The sequence below is a fragment of the Phaseolus vulgaris genome, chromosome 4 (assembly GCF_051622355.1).
Source record: "Phaseolus vulgaris cultivar YP4 chromosome 4, ASM5162235v1, whole genome shotgun sequence".
NCBI lineage: Eukaryota > Viridiplantae > Streptophyta > Magnoliopsida > Fabales > Fabaceae > Phaseolus > Phaseolus vulgaris.
The window spans coordinates 8,716,606-8,731,794 of record NC_143501.1 but is presented as its reverse complement, the minus strand read 5'-3'; the positions used below and the strand labels follow the sequence as shown (position 1 = coordinate 8,731,794).

The following is a 15,189-nucleotide window of genomic DNA, read 5'->3' as shown; positions in this document are numbered from 1 at the left end:
GGATTGCCTAATGGGCTTTCTATCCCTTGGGCTCAGGGTGGTTATGGATATGTCTTGTCAGTCGTGCTCCGGAATACCCGGGGAACATATCTTCTCTAAACGCATATTCCTTATTCTTCGGAGGTGTATCTTAACCACCTTAGCTTGTCACATAAATGCCCTTACATTTATTGTGTATACGGCCGATCCACGTGCGTTCGTTTCCATTTAGTGTATAAGGCCGGTCGGCCACGTGCGTTCGTCCGGTGCCTACCAGTACAAATATAAAAGAGTATAAAACTTAACGGAATACTGTTGGAAAATTATTTATTTATAGATTCTTTTAATTCAAATTATTAAAAAGATATTAAGTAGTTATATATAATTCGAAAATTATTTATGTATAGATTCTTTTAATTCAAATTATTAAAAAGATATTAAGTAGTTATATATAACTGAATTTTATATTAATAATATATAATCATTATTAATTTATAGTTATTATTAAATTATTATGTGTCTTAAATATTATATTAAATGGATTATTATTATTATTATATATATATATATAATAATAATTACTTTTGTTTGGACATAAACCAAATAGTGTGTATAAAACAAAAAAAGAAAAATTATTACAAAAGTCATAAACAAAAAAGAATCTTGTTTTCTAGCTAAATTTAAGTTGATATTTCAAACATTGAACTTATCTTTTGAAAATGACATTTTTTTTGTTAAAAATGACTAAAAATAGAAACTTTTACAAAACATATTAAAAATTTCTCATAAGAATTTGATTTGTTTGTAAGTATGTGAATAAAACAATATGTTTTGTCAAGTAAATACCTTGCTTTTAGTAAAAGAAAAAAACCTTAGTGTATATTTCACATCACGCAATAATTATCACTTTACAAATTTTAAAACGCATTATTATATTTCTATATTGTACATTTCACTATTTTAATAAATGCAATGACAAAAATAAGAACAATATCACATTACTTTATAAAAAAAATAGATTCTTTTGATTTTTTAATATTCTTATTTTTTTTTCAACAATTAGACTTTTTGTACGAAGTATTTAGTAGTTTTGTCTGTATTAGCACAACCTAGTATTTTAGCTACTTTAAAAGAAGTTGGATATCTGATAATATTCTTTAATATATAGATCAAAATATAAATTTTTAGATAAAATAATTGAATTGGATACTTCTCAAATCATGGAACATGTTAGTGTATTGTTATAGAATTAAAAGATTGATAAAATAAATAAAAAATACTAAACACATGATGATAAAATATGTAAATAATAAAATTTGACGAAAACAATAATTGTTTAGTAATTGCATAATTAAATAATAAAATAGGTATTTATTTTTAGTGTGGGACCCAGTGAGTTGTTACGAATGAATAAGCAGCAATTTGGCAAAGACATTGAAGGCGGCGTAAAAAGCGTAGTTGAAGTCTGCATAACCTTTTTGCCCTTTTTTCCATTGTGGGTCCCACTTTTTTATCTGACGTCATCTCCATCCTTAACCACTACATCTCATGTCTATCATTCACCTCTTTGCTTACTCATCTGCCACCTGTCACCACCCTAGCTTTTCACCACTTTAATCATTTCTAATAAATAATTTACTATTATTTAATCAAAATTAACTTTTTATTTTAATTTAAGATCAACTAAATATTCTTCTTGTACCAATCCGAATCTTCTTAATTAGAAACCAAGTAACTAAATTTTAACCTTAACTATATTTATTAGAGAGATAATGGCAACTTTGTCTTTTAATTGAATAATTTTATCTTTTTAACAAATAAAAGTATTTTATTTATTTATGTTCTTATATACAACTGAAGAGTTGAGAATAAAGATATTTTAGATATAAATTTATTTTTAACTCTTCAAAACACATTTTAAAAATAAAATTATGAAAATTTTAAATGTTAAATTAGATATCAAATGGTAATTGATATTAATGATGTGATCTAAATAAATCTGAGGTTAAAATAATTTAATGATTTTTATTTTCAAATAAGTAAATAAATTTTTTAATATCATTTTCCAAATTTATATATTTAAATTGTTTATTTTTTTAACTAATTATTTTTAAAAATAATAAAATTATAAAAATAATAAAATTATAAAAATTATAGAATTATACATTTTGATGTAATAAAAAATATTAATATTTTTGCTAATAACAATAAAAAAAACCTCTACTTTCCCACATTGTGGTAAGGGTAGAGGTTCATGAACCCATATTGGAAATTTAGTCATATTAAAAATAAATAAAAAAGTCTAGGGTAGGGTGGTAAGAAAATGGGTTTCATATTCTATTATGTACGGTCCAATGTTTAATTTTATTTTTTTTCAAAACATTAGAAATATAGAGGAGGCAAAAAAGGACAACACTATTTTATGTTAGTCACATATATTATCTACACAGTTTTATATTAAAAGTAAAATTATTTAATATATCCTTCATATAAATCAAAATTGATATAATACATATATTTTTTAAAATATACTAAAATATGAATCATTTCATCATAATAATAATATTATTATTATTATTATTAATATTCAATTCTAATAAAAAAATAAGCATGTTATAAAAAAATATAATTTAATGATCAAATCAGTAAAAATTAATTTTTATATAAATAATTGACAAGTATAATCTTATATTTTTTCTATTTTCTTTATATATATATATATTTATTTATATAAGTTTTCAACGATATACCATGTTAGTGTACTTAGTATATAATAATTTATTGTTGAATTACAGTATAAAAGTAACTTACACCAACTATACTGTCTTCAAAATTAAAAATACTTTAACAATGTTAATGTATATAAAATAATGTATATGGAATAATGTACGGAACTTAAGAAGGAATCATTTAAGCATATTTTAGGTTTGATCCATATTCCAAATTTCTTTTATCAAACTTTACTTATTTTTTTTACCAAACCAATCCCTTTTGAAGTGAAACTTAGAAGAATGAACCATGTCAAAGAAAAAAAAAATATGAACATCAAATATTTTTTTTTATCAAACTCTGTTCTTACTTTTTATTTTGTATTAGTTTAAAATCTGAAGTTATGTGTAAAAGGTTGAAATTAGTTTCACTTATACACAATTTTATTTATGTAAATAAAGTTATGTTTAAAAGGTTGAAATTAGCTCCACTTATATTTAATATAGATTAAAAGTCATTTCTTTCTAATTCCCAAAATTGAAAAACAGTTTCTTTGAAGATGCCTAAGATTTAATACATGTCTTTTTTTCTGATTTATTATTTAGTTTTAGTTTGTGTCTTGCTCTTGCACATTTTTTATGGTTAATTTATTAAAATTTAAGGATGTGTGAGAAACTGAGAAATTACTCACATAAGCATTTGTAACCTTAATCAAAATTAAACAATTAGCACAATGTATTTGAAAAAAACCCTATTTTTAAAAAAATTAAAAGATTAAAGTAAAATAAAGAGAAGATGAAGAACAAAAGTGTTTTTATAACAAAGAAATGGAAAAGTGCAAAAGAGAAAAAGAAGAAAGTTTAAAAAGGGATGGTATTGTGTCTCTGATGCCTCATGTTGTTGGTGCTTTTTGCAGGGTGACTTTTTCCCTCAGAGGGTTTTTGTAGCTTTTTTAGTGCAAAGTTTCACCCTTGAAAAGTTCCTTGTTAACAAAAGCTGCTTTTTTACTATCTCATTTTCTTTCTCTCTCTTTCTGTATCTCACCCTTTCTTTCTCTGTTCTATCTATATCTATGTATCTTGGAAGTGCTGAGAAGCTACACAGTGTTCTTCTGGACAAAAACCATTCAACAACAGTAGCATTAATTAATTGAGAAGGGGACATGTCTAATAAGGATCCGGGTATTAGGCTCTTTGGCAGGAAGATTCCGTTGCCGGAATCTCAGATTCCGGCGAGTTCTCAGATGGGGTATAAGATTCAGGCCAACTCTGCAACCATGGTACTTACTCATAAAGGATACCCAAAAGCCATTTTTCTTGGCTGATGTAGTATTTTCTTTCGTGGGTTTTCTATTAAAAAAAAAAACATCCCTTTTGCTATGCCATAACTGGTTTATGTTCTAGCTTTAGAATAGTGTGAAATATAAAGAGTATTTATTCCTAAGAAATTTCCCTTTCAACATTTTGAGAATATGTATCTGATGCACGTTCAGATTCATGGGAAAAAGGGTTGTCTCAGTCGTTCATTTGGAGTAAACTTCTGGTTGACAATTTGTCTTTATGTTTTCTCGTTTCTACATGAAATTTTGTGAATTAAGACCAAGGTTGGTGAAGTTGTCTTGTGTGAGCAATTGAGTTCTTAAAGAATATATGCCTAACATTTGGTTTTTGTTGTCATGAGAGTGTGTAGTTTTGTTTTGGATATCAAATAGGTTCTGCTACACTTCCATGGTGTTTTCTGTTTATTTAAAAGCCTGTCATACTGCTGAAATATAACATTAACTTGTTTCATCTTTATAGGAGCAATGCCGTTGGTTATCTATCAATCAGTTCCTTTCCATCTTTAGACAAAACTGTTGATAAATGCGATGAATATTTTCTTTTATTTACTTATTCATTTTTCCCTTATCAGCACTTCAGCAGTTTGCATAAAAAAAACTCTGTTTCCCTTTTGAACTTATGGATCCGTCCCTCCTAAAAGTTCGCAACAATCAAGTCCAAAAGTTTCTAGGTGCTTTTTCTGGTCATTTTCAGTAAATGTGTGCAACTGTTGCTGTTTATAATTGTCTTATTGTTTCTCAGTTCTAGTATGATTCATTTTCATGAATATGACATGGTTTGATGGGAGAGATAAACTGAAATTGACACAGATTAGTAGCAGGAGATGGACATGGTTTCATGTATGAACTAATATGCTATTACTTGAGAAATTGCTGTATTCTTAAAGTAAATTCTAATTGTTTTTCAGAGGAAATAATATAACATGATTGTGCCGTTCTTTGATTTTGTTTCTCCTCTATTCTTAATTTTCGCAGTTCTGCTTAACTTGTCATTGATTATAGCATAAATTTCAGAATGCTTGCGGTGGCTTAAAGAAAAAAGAAGTTGAAATTCCCTATACTGAAAACTCTGAGCAACCACAGAATTATTCTGATTCAAGGGATAGCGAACAAGAGTTCCCACATAATAATAATCAGCAGGAAAATGTGTCAAAAGTAAATACCAAAACTGTGGAAAATAATACAGAGAGTAGCAGTACAGATGAAGATAAAATCTTCAAGAAACCAGACAAGATTCTTCATTGTCCCCGATGCAACAGTTTAGACACTAAATTCTGTTATTTCAACAACTACAATGTCAATCAACCTCGGCATTTCTGCAAGAACTGCCAAAGGTATTGGACTGCAGGTGGAACGATGAGAAATGTTCCTGTGGGTGCTGGGAGACGAAAGAACAAGCACCTAGCTTCTCAATACCAGCACATTATTGTATCTTGTGATGGAGTTCCAACTACAAACGACTCTTCTTGTCACCAACTTGTCACAACTCTTCAATCTGCTGCTGTTTTCAGGTCTTCAACAGATAATGGTACTGTGTTGAAATTTTGTCCAGATGCCCCTCCTGTTTGTGAATCCATGGAGTCAATGCTTAATCTTAAAGAACAAAATCGAAGTGTTGATGAAAATATTGTCAATTGTGCAGAAAAAGGGGAGGAGGAAGTATCCCTCTGTGCATCAGCATCTATGACCAATGCTTGTACTGCAAGAAACACATTAACTGAACCTGCTGCATCAAAACCTCTGCAGTGTTATCCTGCTCCTCCGTGGATAATCCCTTGGAATCAAGATTGGAACAATGCTGCTTCCACTGCATCAGTTCAACCCTCTTCACTACACATGTGTAACCCTTATAGTGCCGACCCCGCTTCAATGCAGTGGTGTCCTACACCAATGATGGCTGTTCCAACCATCTACCCACCAAGCTTTCCCTTGCAATTTGTTCCTGGATCATACTGGGGTGGACAACCTATGTGGGGTGGTGGAACAGGAGCAGTGTCAATGGGTTTCAATGCCTGCCTTTCACCCACTTCCTCTACCAGTAATAGCTGCTGCTCGGGCAACGGCTCCCCAACACTTGGCAAACACACAAGAGACAACAATGTTTCAACAGATGAAGAAAAATCAGACATGTGTGTGTTGGTTCCAACGACTCTTAGAATTGATGATCCAAACGAGGCTGCAAAATGTCCTACATTTGCTTCATCAGGACTCAATCCTGAAAACCAGCAATGTGTAGCAGAAGGTACTATTTCAAAAAGGGCAAAGCCTAGAGAAGACAAAGAGTGTGTGTTGGGTGTGTCTCAAATCTTGGAAGCTAACCCTGCAGCTATTTCTCGTGCTCATGCATTCCAAGAGGGCATATAAGCAGTTTCTAGCCTCCACTTCCCCTTCATAATCATGTTCATATTGCTTGGTTCACATGCATAGAATTTATTTTGCAGGTAGCATTTTTAGTTTGTGTAGTAGTCCATTTTGTAACTACATTCTCTTGTACTTAAATCTATATTTGAGTTATGCTCTCTCATATTGTTGATTCTTGGAGACGCTAGCTACTGCAACAATAATACAGTGATCCCTGCATCACTCATCATTTAAGGTAGTTTAGTGATTGTTCTTGTGTGTAGCCCATGCTCCACAAATTCTTAGGTTTCTTGTCCCTTGTTCTGACCAAGAATTCTTAATTTCTCTGAAAATAATGCTACACCAAATCAATTAAAAACGTGGCACTGTAATTATATATGCATATGTATTGGCAAAAAATAATCTTGTATTAGTGTTACCATCACTTTACGTGGCATTACTTAATTCCTTTTGTGTGGACAAAGTAATGGTTTTGGACGACACGGAAGAGTTTGTTTTTGAATTTGATTCCATTCCCAATTTGGGAAAATAGCAGCCCTTGAAAAAAGTTGTTGGGCTAAAAGGAGAAAAGTAAGAAGGTTAAAATAATATATCTTTCTTGTATATGTTTTTCGTTCCAATAATGAGATTTTTTTTTTTCTTAATTTAAACTTTAGAAATTCTTGAGAAAACTATTAAAATGTGTTATTTTCAGTATTTTTTTTATAACATAACCAATGAATTTTAAGTGTGAATTGTATCATATTATTATAACATCTCGATTATGAGTTAGTATGAAATATTTGAACATCTTAATTCATTCTCGAGATTTGTTAGCTAAGTAAAAAAAATTGATAATGATTTATTCCAATAATTTTTTACTAGTATTTAGTCTAAAGTTTAGACTAAAGAAAAAAATCAATTTCTTATTAAAACAAAGGGATAAAACCATATTTAACTTTATCTAAATCCTTTTAAGTACAATGAAAGGGGTTAAAATCTTGCATAAATTTACAATACATACTTTCACACTCTTTAATAAAAAGAAAAAGATTTGATTAAATTACAGTTTTTGAGTCCTTTTGTTTTTCAAATTTTAGTAAAGTTCTACAGTGTTGATTCAATTTTTAGTTTTGTATATGTAAACTAATTATCTTCTTAAGTTTGTTTAGAACTTTACTTATAACAACAGACATTGGTTTTTGCTCTTGAAAGTTAGGTTCTTAAATCAAAATACGAATTTCGAATGATTTATAGATCCTTATCTCTTTGGCTTGAAATTAAGTAGTTTTATTCTACTATACTTGATTATACTTCTTGGACTGTTGGTACAAGTTCTTTTATTAATTTATAGAATGATAAATGATGTGGTACTACTTCTTTAGCAAATATTGTAGGATTATCTGATGGTGCTAGCATTTTGGATACAGTCTCTCAATTTTGGACAGGTGGTGATTGGAATATTCTATTGTCTTTACAACAGATGCCCCATCTTTTTTAGTCATATCATGGTAAGGACGGAACAGGATATTCCCAATTGGATTCTAGATGAGTCTGGTCGTTTCACCTTTAAATCGGCTAGGACTTTTTTCTTGGATCCATGAGTTCCTGTGATTGGGGTAAATTTATTTGGTCTTCATATCTTCCGCCTTCCAAAACACTTGTCCTTTGGAAAGTAGTTTTTCATGGACGACTTTCTACAGATCAACATATTCAAAATAAAGGTTTGCATATTTGCTCTATGTGTACGCTTTGTGAAAAACACGAGGAATCTATTCAGCATTTATTTTTTGAATGTTCTAATGCTTTGCGTATTTGGAGTTGGGTTTGACAGATTTTTCCTACTTCTCATTTCTCTAATAAGGATGATCTTCTCTCTTTTTATTAAGAGTGATGGTAATCCTTTGGTTAAATTGATTAAGCTTGTTGTGATAAATTTTTCTATTTGGATGATAAGGCGTATGAGGAATTATGTTCGTTTTCAGGATAAGATTGAGGTTTCTAGGGCTATTTCGGTTATTAAAGATTTAACTCGTCTAGTGGGAAATTCGTCTAAAGCTTCAATGAAGAATGATATGTTGGATTTCAACGTGATCAAGTTTTTTTATATTAATACTTGTACTGATAAAGTTCTTCATCCTCTTCCTGTTTGATGAAAGTTTCCTTCACCAGGCTGGGTTAAAATTAACATTGATGGGCTGCTAGGGGATATCTTGATCTTACTATTTGTTGACGTATTTTCCGTGGGAGTATGAGGGAGTTTATTGAAGCTTTCTCTGCATTTGTTGAAGTTCAAACTGCTCTGGTTGTTGAGTTTTATGAGGTTATACATGCTATGGAGGAAGCTCAAAAGATGGGGCTTACTAATGTATGGTTGGAATGTGATTCTGCTTTGGTTTGTGCTTTGTTTACTGCTAGTACTAATGTTCCTTGGATGCTCAGTAATTGATGGAATACTTATCTTAATTACGGTGGGAAAATCAGATTTACGATTACTCATATTTTCCGTAAAGGAAATGCATGTGCTGATAAGTTGGTTAATTTAGGATTTATTCATAGAGAATCTTTTCATAGGTATAATAGGCTACCATCTAGTATGTTCTTAGAATTCTTTATGAATATATAATCTATCTATGTTTCGTTTTTGTTAATATATGGGTTTTGGTCTAGTCCTCCCATATTTTTGTATTTTTTTTTAATAATATTTTTTTTTCATGTGATGACAAATGATTGTTGTTACTTGAGGTGTTATTGTAGCTGAGATGTCAAGTTGTATAGTGATACATAACGTGAAAACTTTTCTTTAAAAAAAACTAATTTTAATTTATTAAAATATACAAAAATTAGAAATGAACTTTTTACAAAAATTAAGGATTGAGAAAAAAATGAAAGGTTTGTATGTTTGTATACCGTTAAATAATATTTCCTCCAAGTTTGGAAATTCATAGGTTGTAAATAAAAGTTGGTTAGTAGTTGAAAAGTGTTAGTTGATAGTTAAAATATGTTAAGTTAGTAAGTATATTATTATATATATATATATTTGGTAAAATTATCTATTGCAGTAGCTCATAAATAAAAAATGATAGAAATTATGCAAGTGGATTTCAAACTTTTGTAGTTTTTTATTCACCAACCAATCATTTTAATTATATATTTTACTTTCAAATATTATATTTGTTATGTTATTATTTTACAAATATTTTTTTCAAATTTAAAATAAATTGAAAATATTATAGTTTTAAGTAGACATCTTATTTCCATTATGTGAATTAATATCATAGTTAAAAATAGTGTAATATAAAAAACTACCATATGATAATATCAATATCTTCAAATTTAATGTTGAAATAATAAAATAAATATCATGAACAGTATGGCAGTAAAACAAATAATGTAACATAAAATTATTAAAAACTAATTGTTATCTATCATTACGAACATCTTATGCAATAAAAAAAAATATTATGTACAAATAAATAAATTAATGAGTGTGAAAAGATGAACAAAGAATAAATAAATAATAAAAACTCCCTTATATAGTTAATATTAAAAGGATTTTTAAGAAGTAGTTTAAAACTAAAAAAGAAAATAAATATAAAAGTCATAAATATTAATGTATAAAAAAGCTACTTCAATTACAAGAAAAATTAGTAAGATTTTGAAACTTCACATTTGTTAGTTCAAGATAAATTTGTTAAGAACTGAATATAGTCTTACATTAAAATGACCTAATATAAAATTATTTTTGTGCTTATTCAATCTCTATAACTAACTTTGAAATGTATTTCTAATGTTTATGAAAAGTTCAAAGCTTTTTTTTATCATCATCTAATCAATTTGCTCAATTATTTGTTCATTTATCAAATTTGAATATAATATTTTCATTACCTCCAAAAGGACCAACGATAATAACATTTTGTAAGAGTTTTAGAAAAATATATCTAAAAACATAATTTAATCTCCTTTTGTATTTCTTTTTCATACATATATATTATTAAACTATCCAAATTTGAAAATAAGAATACACACTTCTTCATAAATTTAAGAATTTTAACTTGAATTTTGTTGTTAACGCAACTTATTTAGATGAACTTCTCTATAACAAATTTTGAGACAAAATAAACTTGTTTTTTTTATTTCCTTCATATTTTTTTTCTCATAAGATTTTATTAAAAATTCCTCAAAAACCATATTTTATTACAAATTAAGATAAAATGAAAATCTCCCAAATAAAAGTGCTAAAACTTATCAACATCAAATAAAAACTATATTGTCTTTCAATTATTTATTATTTATTTATTTATTAAAATTCATGTTAGATACATCATGGAAAATAACATAAAACAAGAAAACAAAAATATAGAAACTATATCAAATTATAGAAAAAAAAACATTTTTTTTTAAAGTAGTCTAGTCAACTACATTGGAAGTTTAAATTAAAATATTGAAAAAAATAAACAAAGATAAAGAAAAAAAAAATATTTTGTAATGCATAACTCCTGAGAACAATAAAAAGAAACTATTAAAATTTAATCAGATAGACTTCCATTTTTTTTATATAAGAAAAAATAAATAAATATGAACCACTTTAGAGATGACTCAACCCTTATACAAACCATAACACAACAAGTCCTCCAACTCCTTCTAAACCACCTAACCCTCACAAACTTAGAACAACAAACAGTCCATTCAAAAAAAGTAAACCTTACAAAAGCTCACTTAATTAAAAACATATAAGTCACAGGATCGATGCACCACACAGAATAAGTAAAACGAGCAGAACAGTTTTAGATGTTACCAAAGACCAAACCTTTAATTGTGTCAAAGTGAACACTTCATCTTAAAAAAAAATATGTTTATTTATGTGCTTCCAGATTTCACTAAATATAATTAATAATAAAATTCTATGATATGATACTAAATAATATCTATCTACCAACACAAATTCTATACATAGCTACCAACACAAATTCTATGATATTATTATCCATAGCTCCCAACAATTGTGTCCTTCGTCATTTATATGAATTCTCGTACTTTGGTGTAATCATTAACCTTTTCTTTTTCTTTTTCTTTTAAATGAGTGAATAAGTGGTTATTGATAGTGGTTTGAAGTGCAGTTCTTACAAGGCTACTGCGTGTGCGTTTGCTTTAATCGCTTTTCCCCTCCTTTTTACTTTCATGCAATTCATCTTTTGACTTCCTCAGCTTAGTATCTATTTAAAGCCTTGTTTGGGGGCATTGCTTTTTACAATGGAAAGACCCCATTACCAACCAAGTGGAGATATTTACTCAGCTTTTATGACTCATCTTATGCCAAAAGAGTGCTTCAAATAATGCATCCATAAAAAAACCCATTCTTTTCACTCTTTACAACACCCACAATAATTCTTTTTAAAGCCATAATATATATACTACTTTTATTTTATATTAATGCTAAAAAGAGTTTTACATTAATTAATTAATGTTATCTGTCTTGTGGAACAAATAAACATTCTGTCTCTTGGTTTGAGTTTCAATCACAAAATACACCCAAAAAGATACATGCAGCATTTCCTTCTTAGAAAGGAACTATTTAAATGATCAGAAGGATATTAACTAAAATGTTTTACAAGTAAGAACATTTTATAAGAAATTATTGTATTTAATGTTAAGGGGCACCCCTTCTGTATTTTTTTTATATTTTTGTGTTTATTTAAATTTTTAACTAGTATCCTCCTTAATAGGATCCATATAATCAAAATCGAGAATTAGACAATATATGTTTGTGAAATGTGAATAAGGAGGGAAAGAAAGTGAAAACAAAGAGTGATATTTTTTTACAGGAAAATATAATCACTATAAAAAAAATTATTAAATAAAAATTAATTTTAAAGACCAAAATAATTAATTACTATTTGACTAAGTTAGAAATTATTTTATAAATTAAAAAGATTACTGATATTTAAAGTGTTTTTATTATTAATAAAAATTTATAAAATAGTTTTTAAATTAATATCTAACCATTAGCTACCAAGATTTTAGCTACTTACTACTTTATATTCTAAGTTGTAACAAGGTAGGCATCGATCTTGCGAAAGAGAGAAAAGAGATGAAAAAGAATATGCAACCCTTGATTGGAAAAGGGAGAACATAGGAACCAAAAAAGAAAAACCCTGTAGCGGTGAGAGCAGAGAATAACAGAAAAGAAACGTGAAAGGAAAAAGAAGGAGTAAAGGATATTATTATTATTATCTAGAAGTATGTTACAAAAGGGGTATAAAAAGGAAAAACAAACAGTGTTGGACAACCCAAACAGGAAAAGCCCAAACTGAACCAAAAAGAAAAAATACAAGCAATTATATTTTATCACCCCCCGTCAAGCTGGGAGTACAGGTTCTTCATTCCCAGCTTGGAGTGAAGAACTTTGAAGGTAGATGGAGGGAGAGGTTTTGTGAGGATGTCAGCAGTTTGCATTGAGGAAGAGATGGGGAGTATTTTGATGAGTCCAGCGCTGAGTTTGTCCCGAACAAGATGGCAGTCGATCTCTATATGTTTGGTACGTTCGTGGAAAACCTGATTGGATGCAATATGTATTGCAGACTGGTTGTCGCAATAAAGGATGGCAGGTTGAGTGAAATGAATATGGAGGTCTTGTAATAAGTAGTTTAACCATTGGATTTCACAGGTGGTTGCAGCTAACGCTCTATATTCGGCTTCTGAAGAGCTTCTGGAGATCGTCTGTTGCTTCTTGGATTTCCAGGAAATGAGTGATTCACCAAGAAAAATAGAGAAGTCGGTTACAGATTTTCTTGTCTCGGGGCAAGTGGCCTAATCTGAGTCATTATCTGATTGGATGCAATATGTATTGCAGACTGGTTGTCACAATAAAGGATGGCAGGTTGAGTGAAATGAATATGGAGGTCTTGTAATAAGTAGTTTAACCATTGGATTTCACAGGTGGTTGCAGCTAACGCTCTATATTCGGCTTCTGAAGAGCTTCTGGAGATCGTCTGTTGCTTCTTGGATTTCCAGGAAATGAGTGATTCACCAAGAAAAATAGAGAAGTCGGTTACAGATTTTCTTGTCTCAGGGCAAGTGGCCCAATCTGAGTCACTATCTGATTGGATGCAATATGTATTGCAGACTGGTTGTCGCAATAAAGGATGGCAGGTTGAGTGAAATGAATATGGAGGTCTTGTAATAAGTAGTTTAACCATTGGATTTCACAGGTGGTTGCAGCTAACGCTCTATATTCGGCTTCTGAAGAGCTTCTGGAGATCGTCTGTTGCTTCTTGGATTTCCAGGAAATGAGTGATTCACCAAGAAAAATAGAGAAGTCGGTTACAGATTTTCTTGTCTCGGGGCAAGTGGCCCAATCTGAGTCACTATCTGATTGGATGCAATATGTATTACAAACTGGTTGTCGCAATAAAGGATGGCAGGTTGAGTGAAATGAATATGGAGGTCTTGTAATAAGTAGGTTAACCATTGGATTTCACAGGTGGTTGCAGCTAACACTCTATATTCGGCTTCTGAAGAGCTTCTGGAGATCGTCTGTTGCTTCTTGGATTTCCAAAAAATGAGTGATTCACCAAGAAAAATAAAGAAGTCGGTTACAGATTTTCTTGTCTCGGGGCAAGTGGCCCAATCTGAGTCACTATCTGATTGGATGCAATATGTATTGCAGACTGGTTGTCGCAATAAAGGATGGCAGGTTGAGTGAAATGAATATGGAGGTCTTGTAATAAGTAGGTTAACCATTGGATTTCACAGGTGGTTGCAGCTAACGCTCTATATTCGGCTTCTGAAGAGCTTCTGGAAATCGTCTGTTGCTTCTTGGATTTCCAGGAAATGAGTGATTCACCAAGAAAAATAGAGAAGCCGGTTACAAATTTTCTTGTCTCGGGGCAAGTGGCCCAATCTGAGTCACTATATGCTTTGAGTTGAAAAGTGCTTGCTGCTGACAGAAATAGACCATGACCAGGTGCATTCTTGAGATATCGAAGGATGCGAAAAGCGGCTTGACGATGACTTGTTGTAGGTGTTGAAACAAATTGACTCCGTTTGATCACGCTAAAAGTAATGTCTGGTCTGGTGTTGGTCAAGTAGATGAGTCTTCCTATTAGGCGTCGGTATGAAGAGGATTCTGCAGCAGATAGGAGATCACCTTGAGTACTTGAAAGCTGCGAAGAATGAACCATGAGTGTTGGGACAGGCGCACAATCAAGCATCCCTGTCTCATGTAGAAGATCCATGGTATACTTCCATTGTGAAAGGTGAATACTAGTGTTGTTGCGGGCTACTTCAAGTCCCAGAAAGAAAGTTAGGTCACCAAGATTTTTGATCTTGAAATGTTGATGCAACAGTGTAGTGATGTGAGTAATTTCCTCAGAATTATTTCCAGTAAGGACAATGTCGTCAACATACACAAGAAGGGCAGTTATATGAGTGTTTTGCGTTTTTATAAATAACGAGTGATCAACAGCAGACAAAACATAACCATTAGAAGGTAAGAATTGAGATAGTTTGGCATACCATTGTCGACTTGCTTGGCGTAGGCCATAGAGCGAACGTTACAGTTTGTAAACAATTTGTGGATTAGGGACATCATTTCCAGGAGCTGGCTTCATGTATACTTCTTCAAGAAGGTCTCCATGTAGAAAGGCGTTGTTAACATCCAGTTGTTTGAGGAACCATTTGTGTGATGCAGCAAGGGCGAGAAGCAGGCACAAGGTGGTCAGCTTTGCAACTGGAGCAAAAGTATCAAGAAAGTCTAGCCCTTCAAGTTGCGCATAGCCTTTTGCAACGAGACATGCCTTGTAGCGTTCGATTGTACCGTC

General features: G+C 30.6%; 1 protein-coding gene and 1 pseudogene across 6 annotated transcripts; one reads left to right on the top strand and one right to left on the bottom strand.

Annotated features, from left to right (window-relative positions):
* Window positions 1-3,504: 3,504 nt before the first annotated feature.
* LOC137817776 (cyclic dof factor 1) lies at window positions 3,505-6,626 on the top strand. Of its 6 annotated transcripts, none has more exons than XM_090301779.1 (3): window positions 3,505-3,967; window positions 5,042-5,555; window positions 5,670-6,626. In XM_090301779.1, the coding sequence occupies exons 1-3, from the start codon at window positions 3,851-3,853 to the stop codon at window positions 6,389-6,391; spliced, it is 1,353 nt and encodes a 450-aa protein (XP_090157905.1). In that variant the 5' UTR covers window positions 3,505-3,850; the 3' UTR covers window positions 6,392-6,626. The 6 variants fall into 6 exon arrangements, with proteins under 6 accessions (XP_090157905.1, XP_090157903.1, XP_090157904.1 ...); XM_090301778.1 differs by having other exon boundaries at window positions 3,586-3,967; window positions 5,030-5,555; XM_090301781.1 differs by having other exon boundaries at window positions 3,589-3,967; window positions 5,003-5,555.
* A 7,336-nt stretch (window positions 6,627-13,962) lies between these two features.
* On the bottom strand, window positions 13,963-14,604 carry LOC150027875 (secreted RxLR effector protein 161 pseudogene; annotated as a pseudogene).
* Window positions 14,605-15,189: the final 585 nt, after the last annotated feature.

Coding starts and splice junctions, on each gene's coding strand:
- LOC137817776 (XM_090301776.1), top strand. CDS start 3,851: ATGTCTAATAAGGATCCGGGTATTAGGCTCTTTGGCAGGAAGATTCCG. Junction 3,968..5,029: donor AGGCCAACTCTGCAACCATG/GTACTTACTCAT, acceptor CATTGATTATAG/CATAAATTTCAGAATGCTTG.